Consider the following 20477-nt stretch of genomic DNA (forward strand, 5'->3'; position numbering starts at 1 on the left):
CAGACTCGTGCTCAGTGTCCTCCTGGAAATGCTCCGAAGCCTCTTGTCTTTGGGGGCGCAGGAGCGCCCCCAGGAGTTGGGCGGATGGACTGCCGGGGGCAGAATGCAGGGCTTGCAGCCAGTGGGCTCCGGGGGCAGATTCGGCCTCAGACCCCAGCGAGAGGTTGGACCCTCCCCTGCGCCTCAGTTCCCCACCTGGATGACATCACCCTGGAGCAGTGCCCTCCCCTACTGTGGCCCGATTTCCTCCCCTGGACCGCATGTGAACCTGGCGCCGTCCTCTCCCATCCCATGCTTCATATCCTCCCCCGCATCGTGAAAGAAAGATGCTAAACAAAAGCTGAGGACTCCCGAGGGCCTACGAGTAAATTACTGCGCCCATCTCTAAGAAGGCAGTGCACCCCCCACCCAAAGTTAGGTAAAGCAAAACCCGAGAGAGAGACCCGCTGGGCCCAGGATGCTGGACTAAGCGCACACCTGAAATGAGTTCTTGGGGAGGGTGGATGTTGTTTTTGCTCATAGTAAAAATCCAGAGCACTTTTGTGATTCTCTCTGAAAGCTATTTAGGGGCCAAAGACCGAAGGTGCATCTCAGCTATTCAGGGCTGAGAGAGCTCCACTCATTAGTGATAAGGACGTGAGCCTGAAGAGATGTACCTAACACTTTTGCAGTGTTTATAGGCCATCAACCACTACAGAAGCCACTAGCCATTTACCATTGGTTGTCCTCTGTCCCTCTCTAGCCATTTCCCAACTGATGGGTATCCCTGCAATTTACAGTCCTTCATTACAAAAAAAGAACTACTATAAATATTTTGACAACATAAAAGTTCTCTTCCTTTTCCTTCATCTTGAGAACAGGATCTAAAATTCTCAGGGATGGATCAAGTGATACCACAGTTCTACAACTTAGCACAACTTCAGGTCATTCTCTAAAAGGACTGGATCAGTTGACAATTCTAGCAATAGTGAGTTAGTATTCCAAAAACGATCTCTTCAGGTTGTTTTAATTTGCAATTCTCTATTCTAATGTTCCAAGGATTTAGAGCAGTTGTCAGATGACTATACATTAGTTGGATTTTTTTCATTGGAAAACACCCTGTTCCTATCCTTTAACCATTTATCAACTGAGGAATGACTTGTATTCTTATATATTTAACAAAGTTCTTTATATATTCGAGATGAGATCTATATCTGAAAAACTCTACAAAAATGGTTTCTCAACTTTCTACTTTCTTCCTTTTGAACTTGAGTGGTTTTTTGGTTTTGGGGGATGTTTTTTGCTGAGGCAATTAGGGTTAAATGACTTGGCCAGGGTCACACAGGTAGGAAGTGTTAAGTGTCTGAGACTAGATTTCAATTCAGGTTCTCCTGTCTTTAGCATCACTTACCTGCCCCTTGAGTATTTAAAACAAACTTTAAACTTAGTTTGAAACTATCCATTTGCTATCTCACCATGCTCTGTATCACTTGTTTATTCATAGATTCTTTACCTATCCATAGATGGCAAAGGAAATATGTTCTATGTACTTTAATTTCTTATGATGTCTAATTTTACATTTTGATCATATATCAATTTATACCTTATCATAAATCAATGGTGTAAGATATTGGTTTGTGCCAAGTTTTTGTTTGTCTTCCAGCTTTTTTCAAATGTTTTACCAAATGATTACCTTAAATTAATCCTTCCTTCCTTCCTCCCCTTCCAAGGTCCAAGCCCATCACTCACCTTCCCACCACCACAATCCCAGAGGTGAAAGTTCTGGAACCTGAGACCACAAAGACAGGGCAGCTGCTCCCAGGGTCTGCTCTTCTTGGACTAAACAGAATATCCCTGAAGGTGCTGGCACTTCATGTGGGATGAATCTCTACCAAGGGAGATCAGGGTCTCCCCAAAATCCTGTCCAGGCATTTCAGCACAACAAATTCTGGACTTTTAAGCACCTCTGCTGATCCCAGGTCAAGTTCAGATGGTTTTGGGGTTCTTTTTTTGGCACTCTGGGAGAACCAAGCACTTCCTCTCCTATTCTCCCATCTTACCAGAATCCCCTTCCAAGGTTTTTAGAATAAAGTTTTCAGTGGAGTTGTCAGACACCTGGCCTGAGGATGAACAAGGTAACAAGGTCAACCCCCTGACTGATGGCCACTGATTTAACTTGAAAAAAAAGGAAACATCTAACCATTCTGGAGAGCAATCTGGAATTATGCCCAAAAAGTAATGAAACTGTGCATACCCTTTGACCCAGCAGTGTTTCTACTGGGCTTATACCCCAAAGAGATACTAAAGAAGGGAAAGGGACCTGTATGTGCCAAAATGTTTGTGGCAGCCCTGTTTGTAGTGGCTAGAAGTTGGAAAATGAATGGATGCCCATCCATTGGAGAATGGCTGAGTAAATTGTGGTATATGAACATTATGGAATATTATTGTTCTGTAAGGAATGACCAGCAGGATGAATACAGAGAGGACTGGCAAGACTTACATGAACTGATGCTAAGTGAAATGAGCAGAACCAGGAGATCATTATGCATTTTGACAACGATATTGTATGAGGATGTATTCTGATGGAAGAGGATTTCTTTAACAAAGAGACCTGAGTTTCAATTCATAAATGATGGACAGAAGCAGCTACACCCAAAGAAAGAACACTGGGAAACGAATGTGAACTATCTGCATTTTTGTTTTTCTTCCCGGGTTATTTTTACCTTCTGAATCCAATTTTCCCTGTTCAACAAGAGAACTGTTCAGTTCTGCAAACATATATTGTATCTAGGATATACTGTAACATATCTAACATATGTAGGACTGCTTGCCATCTAGGGAAGGGGGTGGAGGGAGGGAGGGGAAAAATTGGAACAAAAATGAGTGCAAGGGATAATGTTGTAAAAAAATTACCCTGGCATGGATTCTGTCAATATAAAGTTATTATTAAATAAAATAAAAGAAAATATTAAAAAAAAAAAAAAAGAAAAGAAAAGAAAGGAAACAGTCCTTTCCCAGGAACAGCAGGTTCTGAACATTCTCCAGCATGACCTCCTTGTACAGCTCCTTCTGAGAAGGGTCCAGGAGCCCCCACTCCTCCTTGGTGAAGTCCACAATAATGTCCCTGAACACCAATTCCTAAATCATTAAAAGTCACTTGATGTAACTGTGCATACTTTTTGATCCAGCAGTGTTTCAACTGGGCTTATATCCCAAAGTGACCTTAAAGGAAGGAAAGGGACTCCCATGTGCCAAAATATTTGTGGCAGCCCTATTTGTAGTGGCAAGAAACTGGAAACTGAGTGGATGCTCATCAATTGGAAAATGGCTGAATAAGTTCTGGTATATAAATGTTATAGAATATTATTGTTCTGAAAAAACAACCAGCAGGATGATTTCAGAGTCCTGGAGAGACTTATATGAACTGATGCTAAGTGAAATGAGCAGAACCAGATCATTGTATATGACAACAAGATTATATGAATTTTGATGGACATTGCTCCCTTCCCAATGAGATGATTCAGATCATTTCCAATGGTCTTGTGATGAAGAGAACCAACTACACCCACAGAGAGGATTGTGGGAACTGAGTATAGATCACAACATAACATTCTCAATCTTTTTCTTATTATTCCCTTACATTTTTTTCCTTACTCAATTACATTCTTTTTTTATCGGATTTTTCTTCTGCAGCCAGAGAACTATATAAAAATGTTTAAACATATTGGACTTAATATATATTTTAGCATATATAACATATATTGGCAAGCAATCTAGGGATGATTTCCTCTGCAGAAGAAAATCTGAAACACAAGGCTATGCAAGAGTCAATGTTGTCAAGTTATCCATGCCTATGTTTTGAAAATAAAAACTTTAAAAATTAAAAAGTCACTAATTTAGAGCCAAAAGAGACAATTCATCTTGTCCAAACCTCATCACCTTAGAGGAGGAAACTAAAAACGAGATAGGCTTGCCTAAAACTCAGAGAACTTTTAGGAGGATCAGAGCCAAGAGTTGAGTAAGAGCTCAGGGGAATATCAAGAAAAGCATTTCAAGAAAAGCATTTTCTATTTGAAGTGATTATTATGTTGGAATAAAAAAAAGCTGGAAAAATGTCTTACTAGACTACTGCTCCCAGTAGAATCAGGGAGAACATTTGTGTCTATAGAAGGTGGGGAGGAAAAAGAGAACAGATCATGTGAGATTGCTCCTGACCAGAAGTGTCCTAACTGACCTATTAAGAAAATTCTAGTTAGAGTTTGGTAAGACCTACATATTTAGGATGAGAGTAGGGAGGAAGAACCTTAACAGTGATCACTGAGGAGAGAACAAAAATGCACTTTTTCAAGAATTCCATTATTTTGGAGCAATTCTCATTCTTATAGGACAAAATCTCTGTTCTCTTTTTTAAAAAATCATGTTATGATTTCTTGTTAAAACATCTGATTTATGCTTTATTTTAATCTATATTTGATTTTTTAGTTTTCTTTATTGGCATTATTGATGTTTTGAGCAATTAGATAATTTGTGACTATTTTTCCTTAATTTTTAGATTCCCAAGAATTAAAGTTTTCCTTTGCCCCGATTCCTTTCATCAGCGTTCTTCACTGCGGGCTTGCATTTATTCACAGTGCAAACCATCCCTCTAGGAAGACCAGCCTTTTCTGGTCCCTCCTACATCACTAGGGTCAGAACAGTAGCTCCCCTGCTCTCTCATTTCCCACCAGAGAAGTTGGAGATGGCTCCTTTTCTCTGGAAGAATACAGTAGGTTCCCTGTAAAACGGGGCTCAAGGATCGGGCCACAAGCTCCCCACCTTGCGCTGACCATCCTGAATGGTCTCCACAAACCCCCCAAAAGTCCTTCCTCTTTCCCGTGGGGACCTGCTCCATACTGAAGCCGCAGAGAGAGAGCCGGGCTGTGGCCGAGACAGCGGCCTCGAGTGCATCCCTCCCGGGGCCTTAAGAGCTATTTCTTCTGCCCCTCCCACATTCCATCTTCACCATCTCGGGGTGAGGGCCCATCCTCTAGACCCGTACTTTGTGTGGGGCTCAGTGCCCCAGCTCACAGGGACACCCCAAGGTACATAGACACAAGCAGAGCCAGCAGGAAGCCCAAGAGTTGGAATTCTCCCTGAGGCACGCAGGGAAGGGGCCTGAGGGGAATCAGTTCCAGCTCTGTGTGCCAGCCCCCGGCAGACCCTGGGGAGCTGGCCCCTGAGCACAGGAATCCCAGCTCTGTCAAACCCTGAGGTGACATGCTCTCTATTAATCTGCCCGGGCCCAGCCCATCCCAGCCGCATGCCCGCCTTTGTCCTGGTCCCAAGTGACTCTTGGTTGGGGCCGACATCCCGTTGAGCCTTCTGGGCCGGTCCAGGGCCCATCCTCTCAGCTGCTCGTTGGGACTCCAAGGAGCTCGCGTTTTCCGGCGATATTTGGTCCCAGCCCCTACCTTGCCAACTGGCGCTGGCTGAGACAATGTCATGTCGACAATTGTAGACATCTGGACTTAGGCCGAAGAGAAAGGCCCCTGGGCAGTCATTAGCCCGCTTTGGGCAAGCCACCTTCAGCAGCAGAATGGCCTCTGGACGCCTGGATGGGCAGATTTAGGCCAACAACTTCTTTTGGACACTGGCCTACAATGCCCAGTGTGTTTTTGGGGTGTCATGGTGGACCTCTGATTCTGCAGACCTTGAATGGGAAGTCTGCCGCCCCCGTCCCCATTTTGGCGTCCCTGTCTCTACAGAGAGAGTGCCCTTAACACCAAGAGAGGGACTGCACTCACCTGGGAGGAGGGGCTCCGGCTGCCAGGGGGCCATGTCTCTGGTTCCAGGCTTGGGTCCTCTGCCAGGGGGGCTGGGGAGGGAGAGGGGCCCCAGAGAGGGAGGCCGGGGTCTGAGCCTTCTCTATCCAGGCTAGATGCTGACCTGTCCAAAGACTCTGAGGGCAGGGACAGTGGGGAGAGTCTGCTCCCCAAAAGGAGGCCGAGAGATCTTAGAGAGAAGGAGACCAAGAGATCTCAGCTCAGAGAAAGAAGCAGAGAGCTCTCAATTATGGGGCCCCAGCACTAGACACTAAGGTTTCCTGAATACTAGGGAATGGGGAAGCCCTGGGGTCAAATTCCTGGAAGGCTGGTGTGACACTTCATCTCTGGCTGCCTCAGTTTCCCCCACCTCCCAAACCTGCAGGAGGAACCCCAAATGATGCCGCAGCAACACAGGGACAGGAAGAGGCCAAGGGGCAGAACTGGGCCAGACCTTGTGCTGTCCCTCCTCCACCCTCACTATCCTCCAGGCAAATGGGAGGGGAGAGAGGCCGAGTATAATTTACAGTAAGAGCTGCATGTAGAGAACGCTTGCTGTATACCAGGTCCTGTACTTAATGCTTTAAAGAAATGAGCTCATGGGGAGGGAGAGGAGAAGGAGCTGCTCTCATGCCTTTTTTACACAGAAGGAAACTGAGAAGGAAACTGTGGGGGTCAAACCACAGAATCCTAGCTCCTCCCTCCAATTGTACAGAGGACCACCGGCGACTGCTAAGCGCATGCAAAACTGGGAGCTCAGTGCCTGGAGGAGCCCCGCTGTGCCACAGGGATGCACAAGCATGAGTTTCCCAGTCAAATGTTTCCCTTTTCCTCTAAGGCACACTGCTTGCTGGGGATGAATGTTGCCCTTTGGACTTTGCTGTGACCCTTCTTGCCAGATAAGCCCTTCTTCTCCCCATCCATGTGTTTTCCTCGACTTCCCTCTCATTCCTCATCTATTTCCAAGGTCACTTGTTCCTCAGGAGTTAAGCTGGGCCCCCGAGCGCTCCATCCCCACAGGGGCCATTTCTGTTCTCTGCCAGGCTGCTTTTTGCTGTTTCCAACCCTGAGTAGTTCTTAGTAAGTCCTGACCACCTCAGGGAGGGCTTTGGAGTAAGTGACCTCAAGTCACTCCTCCCGTCTTCCTTGGTCCTTCTCATACCCAATTCCCTCTGTTGCCCAAGACCTTTCTTCCTCAGTGTTCTGCCATAACTGTAGATCTGGTTCTGGGATCTCAGTCCCAGAATATAGGGAGAGTGTGGGGGTAAAGGGCACAGGGCTCTGCTGTGGATGGGAGCACTAACTTAGAGGGGGAAGGGCACTAGGAAGCCCCTGAGACCCCCCTCCCCATTTCAGAGAGGAGGTGAGGGAGACAGACTTGTTCCTTCCCCAGAGTTACAGAGTATGAAGCATCAGAGCCAGGATGGGGCTGCAAGTATTGCCTGATCCAGTTCCCTGTTCATTCAAGTAACGGCTCTCTTCAGAATATCAATTAGACTCAAATGTCCCCATGTTCTAGCAACTGACTTTACTCTGAGACCAGGAACCCAAGGAAAAATAAAACATAAAAACAGCCAGGATTTCCATAGTGATTTCATGTTTGCAAAGTGTTTCATAATTACTGTCCAATGTAATCCTCATCCCCACCCCGGGAAGCAGATGCCCTTGTTCTCCCCATTCTACAGATGGGGAAACTTGGGCAGGACCAGGTTACATGACAGACCTACATACAATATACAGCCTGAAAGGGCCAGAGAAGGAACTGGAACTCGGCCCTTGGGGATTCAAACACAACATTTAATCCAGGTTGCCACCGAGTGGTTTACAGATTACAGAATTTCATGTCTGGTTAGCAAAGCATTTTTACAAGGATATTTTGTGGCAGAAACCACAGAAAAAAAGCAAACACCAAGTAATTGGGGAATGGCTAAAGGAATCATAGTCTGTGACCATCAGGAACAATCGAGGAGCCCTGACGAACATCAGGATTTGAGACAAAAACCATTACATGTACGGAGTTTTATGCACAGTGAGACAGATGACTTACTGGGGACCCCCCCCTCAACCCTGCATCAGTATTAATCAGTCCATTATGATTTTATGGTAGCCAAGGACTGTTCCTGATTTTTCATTTAGTAATATTTAATAGTCATTTGATAGTAAGGACAACGATGAACAATTCACTGTTGTAGGAATTATGTAGGAATGGACCTTCTGCTGGAGGCTTTGGGCAGGCTTCAGGCTTGTATAATAGAAACTATTTCCATAGGGAAGGCCGACTTCCCTAAGTTCACTAACGTGAGAATAACAACAAGAACTCTCTCCATCCTGTTTCCCTACAGGCCAACCTGTCATGGTGGAAAACCCCCAAGTTCTCCCTGAAATGTTCTTGGGGATGTGTAATCTGCACTTGTCCAACCCCAGGAATGGCTCATTCATCTCTTGAACACTAAAAGGCCCCATCTTCCCTGGCCCAAGCCAAGGGACATCATCCAGTTTATGACCATCTAGTCAGTGGATGCACTGGGCATCCTGAAACCCCCTGGCCCTGAGGGTATCCATATTTTAGCCAATGCACTTTACAGTAACCAATGAAATGCTGTTCTATTGATAGGATACTTGTATTCCTGTAACAGAGCCCCTGAAAGAAGGAGCGCCTCAGATGGGAGAGCCAGGTCTGGGGTCTACTTGGTTGGGAGAGAACCAGACTCCTCTATTACAGGATTTGGGAGTCAGAACTCTGCCTCAGTTACTCCTGCAGGCTGTCCTCTGTGATTCCCCTCCCTCATAACAGGATGGAAATTTGAGCTATTTTATGACTATTTCATTCTCTTCAAAGTCTAATGAAGGCTGGGCTGCAGAAGAAGGCCTTCCCTTGTGAATGAGAACTCCAAATTTCATCTCTAGTAGAATTTCTCCTGAGGAGAGTCAAGAATCAGCTCTACAAGCATGGTCTTTATCCTTCTTCCTTTCACTAGCAATAAGGTTGTCTGCTGAACACCCTCTTGCAGGAAAAAGCACAGCCACATGAACCATTTCTAAGATTTTTCCATGAATCCTCAGAGAGAAAGTATGATTTCTGCTTGAAAGCCTTCCCACACTGAATGCCCAAGAATCTGCTGCTCAGGTTGATCTCTGAATTCCATTTGAGTATCTTTCCTTGTCCATGACAATGATCAGATTTTTGTCCTACATGAACTCTGAGGTGGGAAATAAGAGATGATTGGTCCTAGAAAGTATTACTAAGTTGGTCATGTGAATATGATCTCCTTCAAGTGGAAAGCTGTAATGAGCCAGAATTCTGGAGAAATGTACTTGAAGCAAGGATTCTTACAAGAAGGTGTTAACTGAGTGGAATTGATAAGAAAATGGTTATCTAGTTTAGCATGGTGATTAATAGTTCTCTAGTTCAGTATAATTGAATTCATCTTACAACAAATAATGGTTCCCTAGTGATATAATGATTGGCTTATACGCAGCATAATGAATGGATTTAATTGTAATGGAGTATTTAAGAGGTCAGAGTCAGACCTAGAGGAGGACCCTAAGAGACTCGGAGTATACAGAAAACTGGAAGCTGAAGCTCAAGCCCTCAGGCTCAGAGAAGCTTCAAGATAGAGACTGTCCTGGTGACTCTCCTGCATTTTCTCCCCTGAGACCAATGCCCATCTGAAGGGCCTTCAGAAAGCCAGCTGAGCTGCAGGCAGAGAGATAGATTGTGAGGGAGACAATAAAAACTTTTGGACTTTATCTCTAGCTATTCTAAGGATGATTACTCAGCTGAAACAAATCCTGGTCCAAAGACTTCCAGAAAGCTAACCAGAACATTACAAGGACCCTCTTCTCTTAAATAGGCTCAGAATGATAGATCAAAGCTGTGCTATATTCACCATACTCATGAGGTTTTGGTTCCAGTGTCGATTGTCTAATATTTAGAAAGATTCCAGCTCAGAATGAAATCATTTCACATTGATTACATTCAAAACATTTCTCTCCAGTGTGGCTACTGTGATGTTGAGCAGGACTATTTGTCTAAAGCCTTCCCTCATTGAATTCATTTATAAGGTTTCTCTCCAGTGTGGATTGTCTCATATACAGCCAGATGGGAATTCTTTGTAGAATCATTTCACATTTATTATTATCATAATGCTTCACTTTAGTGAGGATTCTCTGATGTTTGCCAATTTTGGATTTGTAGCTGAATGCCTTTGCACATTAATTTCATTTATAAGTTTTCTCTCCAGGATGGATTCTCTGATGTGCAGCTAGAAAAGACCGTAGTGTGAAATCCTTTCCTCACTGACTACAAAGTGTTTCTCTCCATTGTGGGTTCTTTGATGTTCAACAAGATTTCACTTCTGTGCAAAAGCCTTTACACACTGAATACTTTAAAAAGGTTTCTTTCCAGTGTGAGTTCTCTGGTGTCTAGCAAGACAGGCACTGTATTCTTTCACAAATCTTTCCACATTGATTACATTTAAAATGTTTATCTCCAGGGTGGAATTTCTGATGTCTGGTAAGATCTCTCTTGCATATGAAAGCCTTTCCAAATCAATTCCATTTATAGGGCTTTAGGAGAAACTACATGGATTCTCCGGTGTTTTGCAAGGCTGTAATTACGTACGAAAGCCTTTCCACATTGATTACATTTAAAAGGCTTCTCTCCAGTGTGGATTTTCTGATGTCTGCTAAGATCTCCCTTGCGTGTGAAAGCCTTTCCACACTGATTACATTTATAAGGCTTTTCTCCTGTGTGGATTCCCTGGTGCAAAGCAAGACTGGCTCTCTTTATGAAAGCCTTTCCACATTGATTACATTCAAAAGGTTTCTCTCCAGAGTGGATTTTCTGGTGTTGGATAAGATCTCCCTTGAATGTGAAAGCCTTTCCACAACGATTACATTCATATGGCTTTTCTCCAGTGTGGATTCTCTGATGTATGCCAAGAATGGCTTTGGTTATGAAAACCTTTCCACACTGATTACATTTAAAAGGTTTCTCTCCAGTATGCCTTCTCTGATGTAAACCAAGACTGGAACTCTTTGTGAAAACCTTTCCACACTGATTACACTTAAAAGATTTCTCTCCAACATGGATTCCCTGATGTCTAGCAAGATTGCACTTCATTGTAAAAGCCTTTCCACACTGATTACATTTAAAAGGTTTCTCTCCAGTGTGGATCCTCTGATGTAAAGCAAGACTAGAACTCTGTCTGAAAGCTTTTCCACAGTGATTACATTTGAAAGGCTTTTCTTCAGTGTGAATTTTTTGATGTGTAACAAGACTGGAGGAGAATTTGAAAGCCTTTCCACATTGAATACATTTAAAAGATTTCTCTTGAGTGTGGATTCTCTGATGTCTAGCAAGTCTTGATTTGCAACTGAAACGCTTTCCACATTGATTACATTCAAAAGGTTTCTCTCCTGTGTGCTTTCGCTGATGTAAAACAAGATTGGAACTCTGTATGAAAGTCTTTTCACAATGATTACATTTAAAAGGTTTCTCTCCAGTGTGGATTCTCTGATGTTTAGCTAGATTGGAGCTCTGTGTGAAAGTCTTTCCACAATGATTACATTTAAAAGGTCTCTCTCCAGTGTGGATTCTCTGATGTTTAGCAAGACCTGCAGTTTGTGTGAAAGCCTTTCCACAATGATTACATTTAAAAGGTTTCTCTCCAGTGTGGATTCTCTGATGTTTAGCAAGACTTGAGCTGGATCTAAAAGCCTTTCCACAATGATTACATTTAAAAGGTTTCTCTCCAGTGTGGATTCTCTGATGTAAAGCAAGACTGACACTCCATGTGAAAGCCTTTCCGCAATGATTACATTTAAAAGGTTTCTCTCCAGTGTGGATTCTCTGATGTAAAGCAAGACTGACACTCCATGTGAAAGCCTTTCCACAGTGATTACATTTAAAAGGTTTCTCTCCAACGTGCTTTCTTTGATGTAAAATAAGACTGGATCTCTGTGTGAAAGCATTTCCACATTGATTACATTTAAAAAGTTTCTCTCCTGTGTGCTTTCTATGATGTAAAGCAAGACTGGATCTCTGTGTGAAAACCTTTCCACACTGATTACATTTAAAAGGTTTCTCTCCAGTGTGCTTTCTTTGATGTAAAGCAAGACTGGCACTGCGTGTGAAAGCCTTTCCACAATGATTACATTTAAAAGGTTTCTCTCCTGTGTGGATTCTCTGATGTTCTGCAACGATGTAATTATATCTGAAAGTCTTTCCACACTGATTACATTTAAAAGGTTTCTCTCCAGTGTGGATTCTCTGATGTTCAGAAAGAATTCGCCTCGTGGGGAAAGCATTTCCACACTGATTACATTTAAAAAGTTTTTCTCCAGTGTGGATTCTCTGATGGGCAACAAGACTGTCACTGCGTGTGAAAGCCTTTCCACATTCATTACATGTAAAAGGCTTCTCTCCAGTGTGGATTCTCTGATGTTCTGCAAGCTTGTAATTACTTATGAAAGCCTTTCCACACTGATTACATTTAAAAGGTTTGTCTCCAGTGTGGATTCCTTGATGTCTAGCAAGATGGGAGCTGCGTCTAAAAGTCTTTCCACATTGATTACATTCATAAGCCTTCTCTCCAATGTGAGTTTTCTTATGTTTTGCTAGACTAGAAATATCTATACAATTTTCTCCACCTTGATTGCATATGGAAGGATTTCCATACTGAAGACATAAATAAGGCTTCTCTCTAATGTGGATTCTCTGATGGTCAAGCAGAAATGATCTGTCATAGAAAGCTCTCCCACATTCAGTACATTTATGAGATGCTTCTCCATTATGAGCCTTCTGAAGGCTAGCAAGAACTGGATTCCAACCAACAGCTATCCCACACTGATCATAGCTAGATCTTTTCATTCCAGGGTGGTAAGGAAGAGATGAGTGATAGGATGAGGTAGCTTCACATACATTATGCTCATCAGTTTCTTTTCTAATATACATTTGCTGATGAGTAAGGAGATTTGAGTTTTGACTGACAGCCTTCTCACTTTTATTACTTATGGAAATCATTTCTTCAGTATCACTTTTCTGAGGGCCATTGAGGTCTGAACTGTACTTCACAACTATATCCCATTGATTACCTGGATATATTGGCTCTACTTCTTCAGTGAAGCATTTCTTGCATTTACTACCTTGAATATAATCACTTCCGGAGGTCATTTTCTTACAGTGCTTTAGGATAGAAGACCATCTGAATCTCTTTCTAATTTCATACAATTCACAATCATTCTTTAGGTATCTATCTGCTTTGAGAATAAAATCATGCAATTCCTTCAAATTGAAATCACAGGGACCATCATCCATGAATTTTTGCAGGTACAGTTCTTCCATAAAAATTTTCAGCTTTTTACTCATCTCATTTACTGTAAACCCAGTTTCTACATCTGAAGAAGACAACCATATACACAAAAAGACATACACACATATATAAATACAAATAGCAATATTATATAAGAATCATTGCAGCTTGTCACCAAACTAACTATACAAAACTTCATAGGTGTACTCAGTAAAAACAATGGCCTTTATTACCCCAAGTTTTGTTTTTTTTTTTTTTTTTTAAGAGATAGACTGGAGGCAGTGAGAAGATATGGATAGAGCACCAGCCCTGAAATCAGAAAGTTCAAATCTGATCTCAAATACTTAACACTCAAGTCACTTAACCCCAATTGCTTCAGAAAAAAAAAAAAAAAAAAAGAGAGATAGATAATATGTGAGATGCGCATCCCAAAGTACTGAACCAATCAGAGACTTATCCTCTCCCAAAGAAAAATACACATTCAGCAAAGGCAGGGGCCCAAAGCCGAGATAACTACCAAATACGTAGTGAAGGTAGATTAGTCTTCTTTGTGCTGGAATAGTTTTTGCTAATTTAGAGGGAAAACTGAGCCAACAACACAGTTGAAAATTATAGAGCAGATAAGGAATAGACCACTTTCAGAGATTTGTTGGATAGTACCACATTTCCTCATTCAAGAAAAAAGTAAACATCCAAATAGATTCAATGAAAATAATAGGGAAATTCAGAAAATATTAAATGAAAAATGAGAACTCTACAAGATTTACAAGATTACAAGTACTTTAGAAAATCCATCTCTAGGAAAGCATTATTTAACTCTCCCAAAAGTATAATCAAAGGTTACAGACATGTTGGATTTTTGGCCCAGTATATAACGATAGATAAAGTTCATTTTTACATTGAGTATAACAAGCTAAAACTCTTTTATGATCCCCTGAAAAATATTTATGGACCAAAAACCTATCTAAGCTGCCTAATACTGATAGAGCTCCATTGATTAGCAATAAGGTTGTGATAATGGAAGAGATGGGCTGAACTGTTTCATAAAGTTCTCAATACACCATCATCAATGACTGCTGAAGCTATTAACCATTGATCTTAGGTCGTATTCCATTTCTCTTTAGCTATTTATGAATTGATGGCATCCCCAAAGTTTATAGCTTTGTCACTTAAAAAGAGAGGTCTATTAATCTTTTAAAACGTATAAATTTGCTTCTTTTTTCCCTAATTATCTGGGCAAACAGAACTTCTCGTGGTATTTTGGAGTCAAAGAGAATACAATTTTATAACTCTTTCATAATAACTCCAGATTGTTCTCCAAATTGAGTGGATGAGTTCATAATTTCAGCAACAATATAGTAGTGTCCCCAACATGATATCAAAATAGTGTTTTTGATTTGATTTCACTAATTAATCATAAGTTAGAATATTTTCTCATATAGCTGTAAATAGTTTGAATTTCTTCATCAGAAACTACTTGTTCCTATTTCTTGGTATATTTGAGACATGAGGTTTTCATCTGAGAATTTTCTTAGAACAGGGCCTTTTGTTCTCTTTCAATTGATTGCTCCTGTCCCTCACTGTGCCAGAGGTGAAAGCTTTGGAGGCTGAGATCTTAAGGCAATCCAGCTGCCCCCAAGGCTTGCTCTAGGGTAATTTAGCAGAGTCTACCTATAGTGCCTAGTCTTTCATTTGGGCCAAATCTCTACCTAGGGAGATGAGGTCCTAGCTAAAATTTTAAGGTCCAGACAACATCTGAAGTTTTAGTCACTTCTGCTATTCAAAATAAATAGTGAGGCATTGATTTTTTGTTTTAGAGGAGATTCTTAGGGAGCTAAGTATTTCCTGTCCTATTGTGCCATCTTATCAGAATCCTCTCCCATTCTTTTCAGCAGGTTTTCAGGAAGTTTACCTAACAAATGTGGAAGTAAGGTCAGCTATCTGACTAAGGGTAGATTATGTAACTCAAAAAGGTGCAACAAAGACCAAAACGGATGGAGATTTGGTGCACTCAGATGATTGAGTGCTCAGTCCAATTTCTAGGATGCAACACAGTTTGGATCTCTACTGTGCTTTTTGTGCTCATTTTATACTGATGATGAACACCAAAAAAAAGAGAGAAAACAGTCCTTACGCAGGGACAGCAGATTCTGGACATTCTCCAGCGTGACCTCCTTGTACAGCTTCTTCTGGGAAAGGTCCAGGAGACCCCACTCCTCCTCAGTGAAGTCCACCATAATATCCTTGATTGTCACCAACTCCTAAACGATCAAAAATCACTTGATTTAGAGCTAAGAGACTCCAGAATTCATCTAGTCCAACCCTCATCAACAGACAAGGAAGCTGAAGCAGAGATGGGATTTGCCTAAAATTCATATAATCTTTAGGAGTGTCAGAGCCCACACTTGGAACCAGGCATTAAGAGTTCAATGGAATATTGAGAAAAAGCATTTTCCATTTCAAATGAAAGTCACATTGGATAATAAAAGTTGGAAAAATGCATTACTATAAAAATTCTTCTCCAATGTATTTAGGGATAATAAATGAATTCTATAAAACCTGTAGAGGTGAAAGAGAGATGATGAGATATCACTCCTGACAAGAAGGGTCTTAAGTGATTATATATAAAAAAATTCTATGAAGAGTTTGTGAGAACTTGGTAAATACTATGTATTCTGAGGAAGAAACGATTAGCAGTGATCACTGAGGAGAGAACAAAGAAATTATCTACAAATTTCCTAAAATGAAATCTCAACTAGATGGAAGCAGGAAAAGAATTTTAAAGGGAATCATGCTGGCATGAGACTTTTTCCAGACAAGTGATAAAGCTTTATCTCTTCTAATAAGGTGAGGTTGTTAATAGAATATGTTCTGTGAGAGATGATTAATTGGGACACTGTCTCCCAGAAAGCCAATGCTGTGCTTGCACTCCCGGGGTAGGTCTCATCCAGGAGTTCAAAGAGGTCAGTAGGCCAACCTGGGTTGTAAGTGCCCTGCCTCCAAGGAACAAGAAATAGCCTTTGATGACACATTCTCACCTGGATTCCTACTTCACTCAGTCCTCTAAAGCCCATCCAGAAGTCAGGCTATCCTGGCTGGGGAGACCTTTGAACCTGCTCAATCCTTATTCTGTGATTGCTTTCCATTCATTATTTTTTGCCCAATCCCAATCTCTTTCTTTCTTTAACTCTGAAAAATACTATCATGTCCCCAAAATCTTATGACCCAGACTTTTACACATCTAGTAGTAAGTGAATTTTGGAGAAAACATCACTGACTTCACTTGATACTATGCTGCTATTTTTTTTTTATCAATATACTAGATGTCTCCTTCAGTACCTTTAGTCCCCCAATCACTTTGAAGAAAACTCAGAACACTCACTTCCAGTCCTGTTACTGTCTTGCCAAACAACCTGAGTAATTGAGCACTTATTTCTTTGTTCTTGTATTCTCTTATTCTGACATAAATATCTACGCCAAAGACTTCACACTTGAACTCTCAATTCACATTTTCTTCTCTTGGTAAAAATGTACTTTTCAAGGAAAGCAGAAAGATGGGAAATGAGCTTCACTGCAAGTATCTCTGATGAAGGCCACATTTCCCAAATACATAGAGAGAACTGAGTCAAATGTGTAAGAATAAAAACCATTTCTCATTTGAGAAATGGTCAAAGGAGAAATGGTCAAATCTTTAGATGATGAAATCAAAAATAATGTAGGAAATAAATGCTCTAAATCACTTTTGATTAGGGAAATGTAAATAAAACCGCAAAAGTACCACATCACATCTAGCAGATTAACTAATAAGACAAAAAAATGATCAATGCTGGAAAGAATGTGGGAATACTGGGATATTAGTGCACTGAAGAGGAATTGTGAAGTGATCTAAGCTTTCTGGAGAGCAATTAAGAACTAGGGCAACCAAACTGTGCAAATCTTTAGATCTATCAATAGCACCTCTAGGTCTGTATTATTCCAAAGAGATTACAAAAAGAGGGAAAGGGCTTACATGTGCAAAAACATTTATACCATCTCTTTTCATGAGGCAACATTGTGGAAACTGAGGGAATTCCCATCAATTGGGGAAGGACTGAACAAGCTGTAGTGCATGAATATTACAAAATAGTATTGTGCAATAAGAAATGGTGAACAGACAGATTTCAGAAAGAACTAAAAAACCAAATTGCTGCAAATTGAAATGAGCAGAGCCAGCAAAAGATTCAATACAGAATCAGCACTAGAGTATAATGATCAACTATAAATGACTCAGCTCTTCTCAAGAGCATAATGATCTAAGGAAATTATGAAAGACTCAAGAAGGAAAAGGCTTTCCACACACTAAATAAAGAACTGATGGACACTGAAAGTGATTTTAGAATATATCTCTAAATTACTTTACTCTATTTTTCTCCTCTTTTGAGCTGTTTCATTTTTTTCAAATTGCCTACTATTTTAGCAAGAAAGGGAAGGAGAAAAATTTACAACTCCAAATCTTATAAAAATGAATGCTACAAGTTGTCATGACATATAATTGAAATTAATTTAAAACAAACAAGCAAATGTACCTTTTTGTAACTAGGTCCTAACTTCTTTATAACTGGCTATAAAACCCAACAGATCCTACTCAAAGCCCAGGTCAGGTAAGGAGGAGAGACTGTATCTGTGACATGTGAGGAAATGGAACCCCCCAGTCATGGAGTCTGTCACACCCTCCCGGGGATAAATAACCCACAGTTTACTCTCTGGCTGGACCCTGAGCTCCCTGACTTTCCCTACCAAAGATCCTGACAATTCCCACAGCAGGATCAATGAGGCTTTATGTGGCTCCCGGCACATGGCAGGCACCACAACACCCACCCAGGCCTTCTCCCACCTTAGTCTTCCTCTCTGCCCCAGGGACATTGGCCTCTAGACTTATGCTTAACCAGGACCCTCTGTCCCCTGACCCTGGGCCTTTTCACTAGCTTCTCTCCTGTTTGCACCGGCCTCCTCCCTCCCCTCCTGCTTCCTTCACATCTCAGCTAAATTCTCCCTTTCTGTAACAGCTTTTCCCGGTCCCCAAACTGCCGAACCTTCCCTCGGAGAGTAGCTCCCATCTACACTGCCCAGCGCAGGTGTGGACACAGCTCAGGAGCTGTTTTCTCCCCCGGATCTGGTTTTTTTTCTTTACCTTCCTCTGCATCCTCAGTGGTTCGCCCGGAGCTTGGCCCAGAGGAGCTAATTTCGAAACATTTATTGATTTGATCTGGGACCTGGCAAAGCAGAGGGACTCAGAGCCCTGGGAGCCGCCTGAGGGGGCAGGGAATGGGCAGTGCCAGGAGGGTGATTAGTGCCCTGCTGCCGGCCCTGCCGGGGCCCCTCCCTCTGACAGGAGGAAGCTCCCTGGGCTCCCTTGGGCTCCCCCTGGGCAGGGGCCGCACTCACCTGGGACGAGGGGCTCCGGCTGCCGGGGGCCATGTCTGTGGTTCCGGGCTTGGGACGAACAGGGACTCCAGAGATAGAGGACAGGGTCTGAGCCTTTTCTACCCAGGCTGGTGCTGACCTGCCCACAATGAGAGATAGAGAGAGAGAGAGAGAGAGAGAGAGAGAGAGAGAGAGAGCTCTGAGGGCAGGGAGGTGGGGGGCGGCTGCTCCCCAGGAGGAGGAGACATCTCAGCTCAGAGGAGGCAGAGAGATCTCGCCTGTGGGGGCAGGGAGACCCTCCCGCTACCCCGCCCCCACTAAGGAGCCTGAGCCCCACGGGGCCTTCACCCAATCCCTGGAAGGCCCGTGTGACCTGGCCAAGCCCTTGGTCCCTGCCTCAGTTTCTCCATCTGTAACAGGGACCCCCACCTGCCCCACCGCTCATTCCTCCGTCCGTGGGGGGGAGTGAGCCTCCCTCCAAGCTGCCCCCCTGAAACACGGGTCTCTGGTCCCCCTTTAAGCGCCTCCTTCAGCCCCGTTGAGAAGGGAGTAAAACCCCCACCGTTGTTTTTACTTTTCACGTCCGCGCTGGTAACAGGGACCCCCAGAAATGATGACAGATGTCCCAAGACCACCAGGAGGGACATAGGTCAAACAGCAGAGCTGGCTGGGAGCCCCAGTCCCCCCTACCCATCCTTCCAGGGAATCTCCTCCACACTCCCAACCCACCCCCCCTTCCAGGCAAAGGCAAAGGACGGGACAACGTTCACACTAAGCTGCAGGTAGAGAGCGCTCCCCGTCCCCCAGGCCCGGCCCTCAGCGCCTCATAGCGGGATCTCCCGGAGGGGGGGGGGGAGGGGCTGCTCTCACCGCTTTTTGCGCTGGAGGAAACTGAGGCAAACGGTGTAAAACTACAAAATCCTCACCGCTGCTCAGTGTGCGAAGGCCCACTGCTGACCGATGAGGGGACCACTAAATACTGGGGCTCAGGGGATGAAAGGTTAGTTGGGTTCCCCAAGGAACACTCAGCAGCGCCCGCCGCCCACCAAGCCACAGGGATGCCCAAGCACGCCCCGCCCCCATCTCAGCCGACGCAGGTGCAATCTCTCAGGGCTACGGCCCCAGTGCAGCCCCGCCCACGCGCACACGCACCCCGCTCCCACGCTCACACGCAGCTCCGTTCCACGCCCCCACTCACAGCTACCGCACTTTTGCACCCCTCTCCTGCACGCGCGCCCCCGCACTCGGGGCCTGCACAAGCGCATCAATTCTGCAGACGCTGCCACAAGACCGGCCCCCAACTGGTGAGGAAGAGGAGGCGCCTTACCAAGGAAGGCGGAAGTCCCAGGTCGCGCCTGCGCACAGCTGCCCTCCTGCCCTCCTCCCCTCCCCCACTCTCCCAGGACAGAAGGAAGAACAGAAATAAACCTGGGACCAGGCAGCAGCGCCTGAGCCACAGGGGACTCCCAGCATGCCCTGGGGCTCAGGGCCCGAGGCGGGAGTGACGTCACTAGGCCTTCTTTGACACAGTGAAGACTTTATCTTGCTTCCTTATATTCTTGGCTCTGTCCACCCCTTCTTTCCAGCAAGTTCCCAAGCTTTAAGGGATGAGCTGGGGATAGATTGTGGGGTTCCATACAAGAAAGGACCCGGATGTGCTCAGAAATTCCTGAGGGAAAAGTGCACGTGGAAGTTCTGTGTTCGATCATTTGCATAATTCCAAATGAGGGCTCGGGCCCCCCCTTCTCCCGGGAGGGGCCACGGGACCTGCGCCCTTCCCCCATCCCCCCTTCGGTGAGGGGGCACAGGGAGAGAACCCGCTCTTGCTCAGCCCTCTCAGGCCCCGCCGCGGGTTTGATGCCGTTTCTGTTCCTTTGGACATTTCCCCGGGGCAGCCGCTCATCCCTCCGTCCGTGGGGGGGAGTGAGCCTCCCTCCAAGCTGCCCCCCTGAAACACGGGTCTCTGGCCCCCCTTTAA

At 43.9% G+C, this 20477-nt stretch overlaps 2 protein-coding genes across 2 annotated transcripts in view; both read right to left on the bottom strand.

The window, feature by feature from the left end:
* The window catches only part of LOC127556780 (zinc finger protein 28 homolog), a 100472-nt gene that overhangs the window by 52253 nt on the left and 27742 nt on the right, over window positions 1-20477 (bottom strand). The gene's annotated exons all lie outside the window — the stretch shown is intronic.
* Window positions 7361-19796, bottom strand: LOC127556747 (zinc finger protein 665-like). Its single transcript, XM_051990136.1, has 4 exons — window positions 19698-19796; window positions 18521-18638; window positions 15231-15357; window positions 7361-13181 (listed from the first exon to the last, which is right to left on the bottom strand). Exons 2-4 carry the CDS (start codon window positions 18551-18553, stop codon window positions 10342-10344), a joined length of 3000 nt encoding a protein of 999 aa, XP_051846096.1. The 5' UTR covers window positions 18554-18638; window positions 19698-19796; the 3' UTR covers window positions 7361-10341.

Source organism: Antechinus flavipes, chromosome 3 (genome assembly GCF_016432865.1).
Source record: "Antechinus flavipes isolate AdamAnt ecotype Samford, QLD, Australia chromosome 3, AdamAnt_v2, whole genome shotgun sequence".
Lineage (NCBI taxonomy): Eukaryota > Metazoa > Chordata > Mammalia > Dasyuromorphia > Dasyuridae > Antechinus > Antechinus flavipes.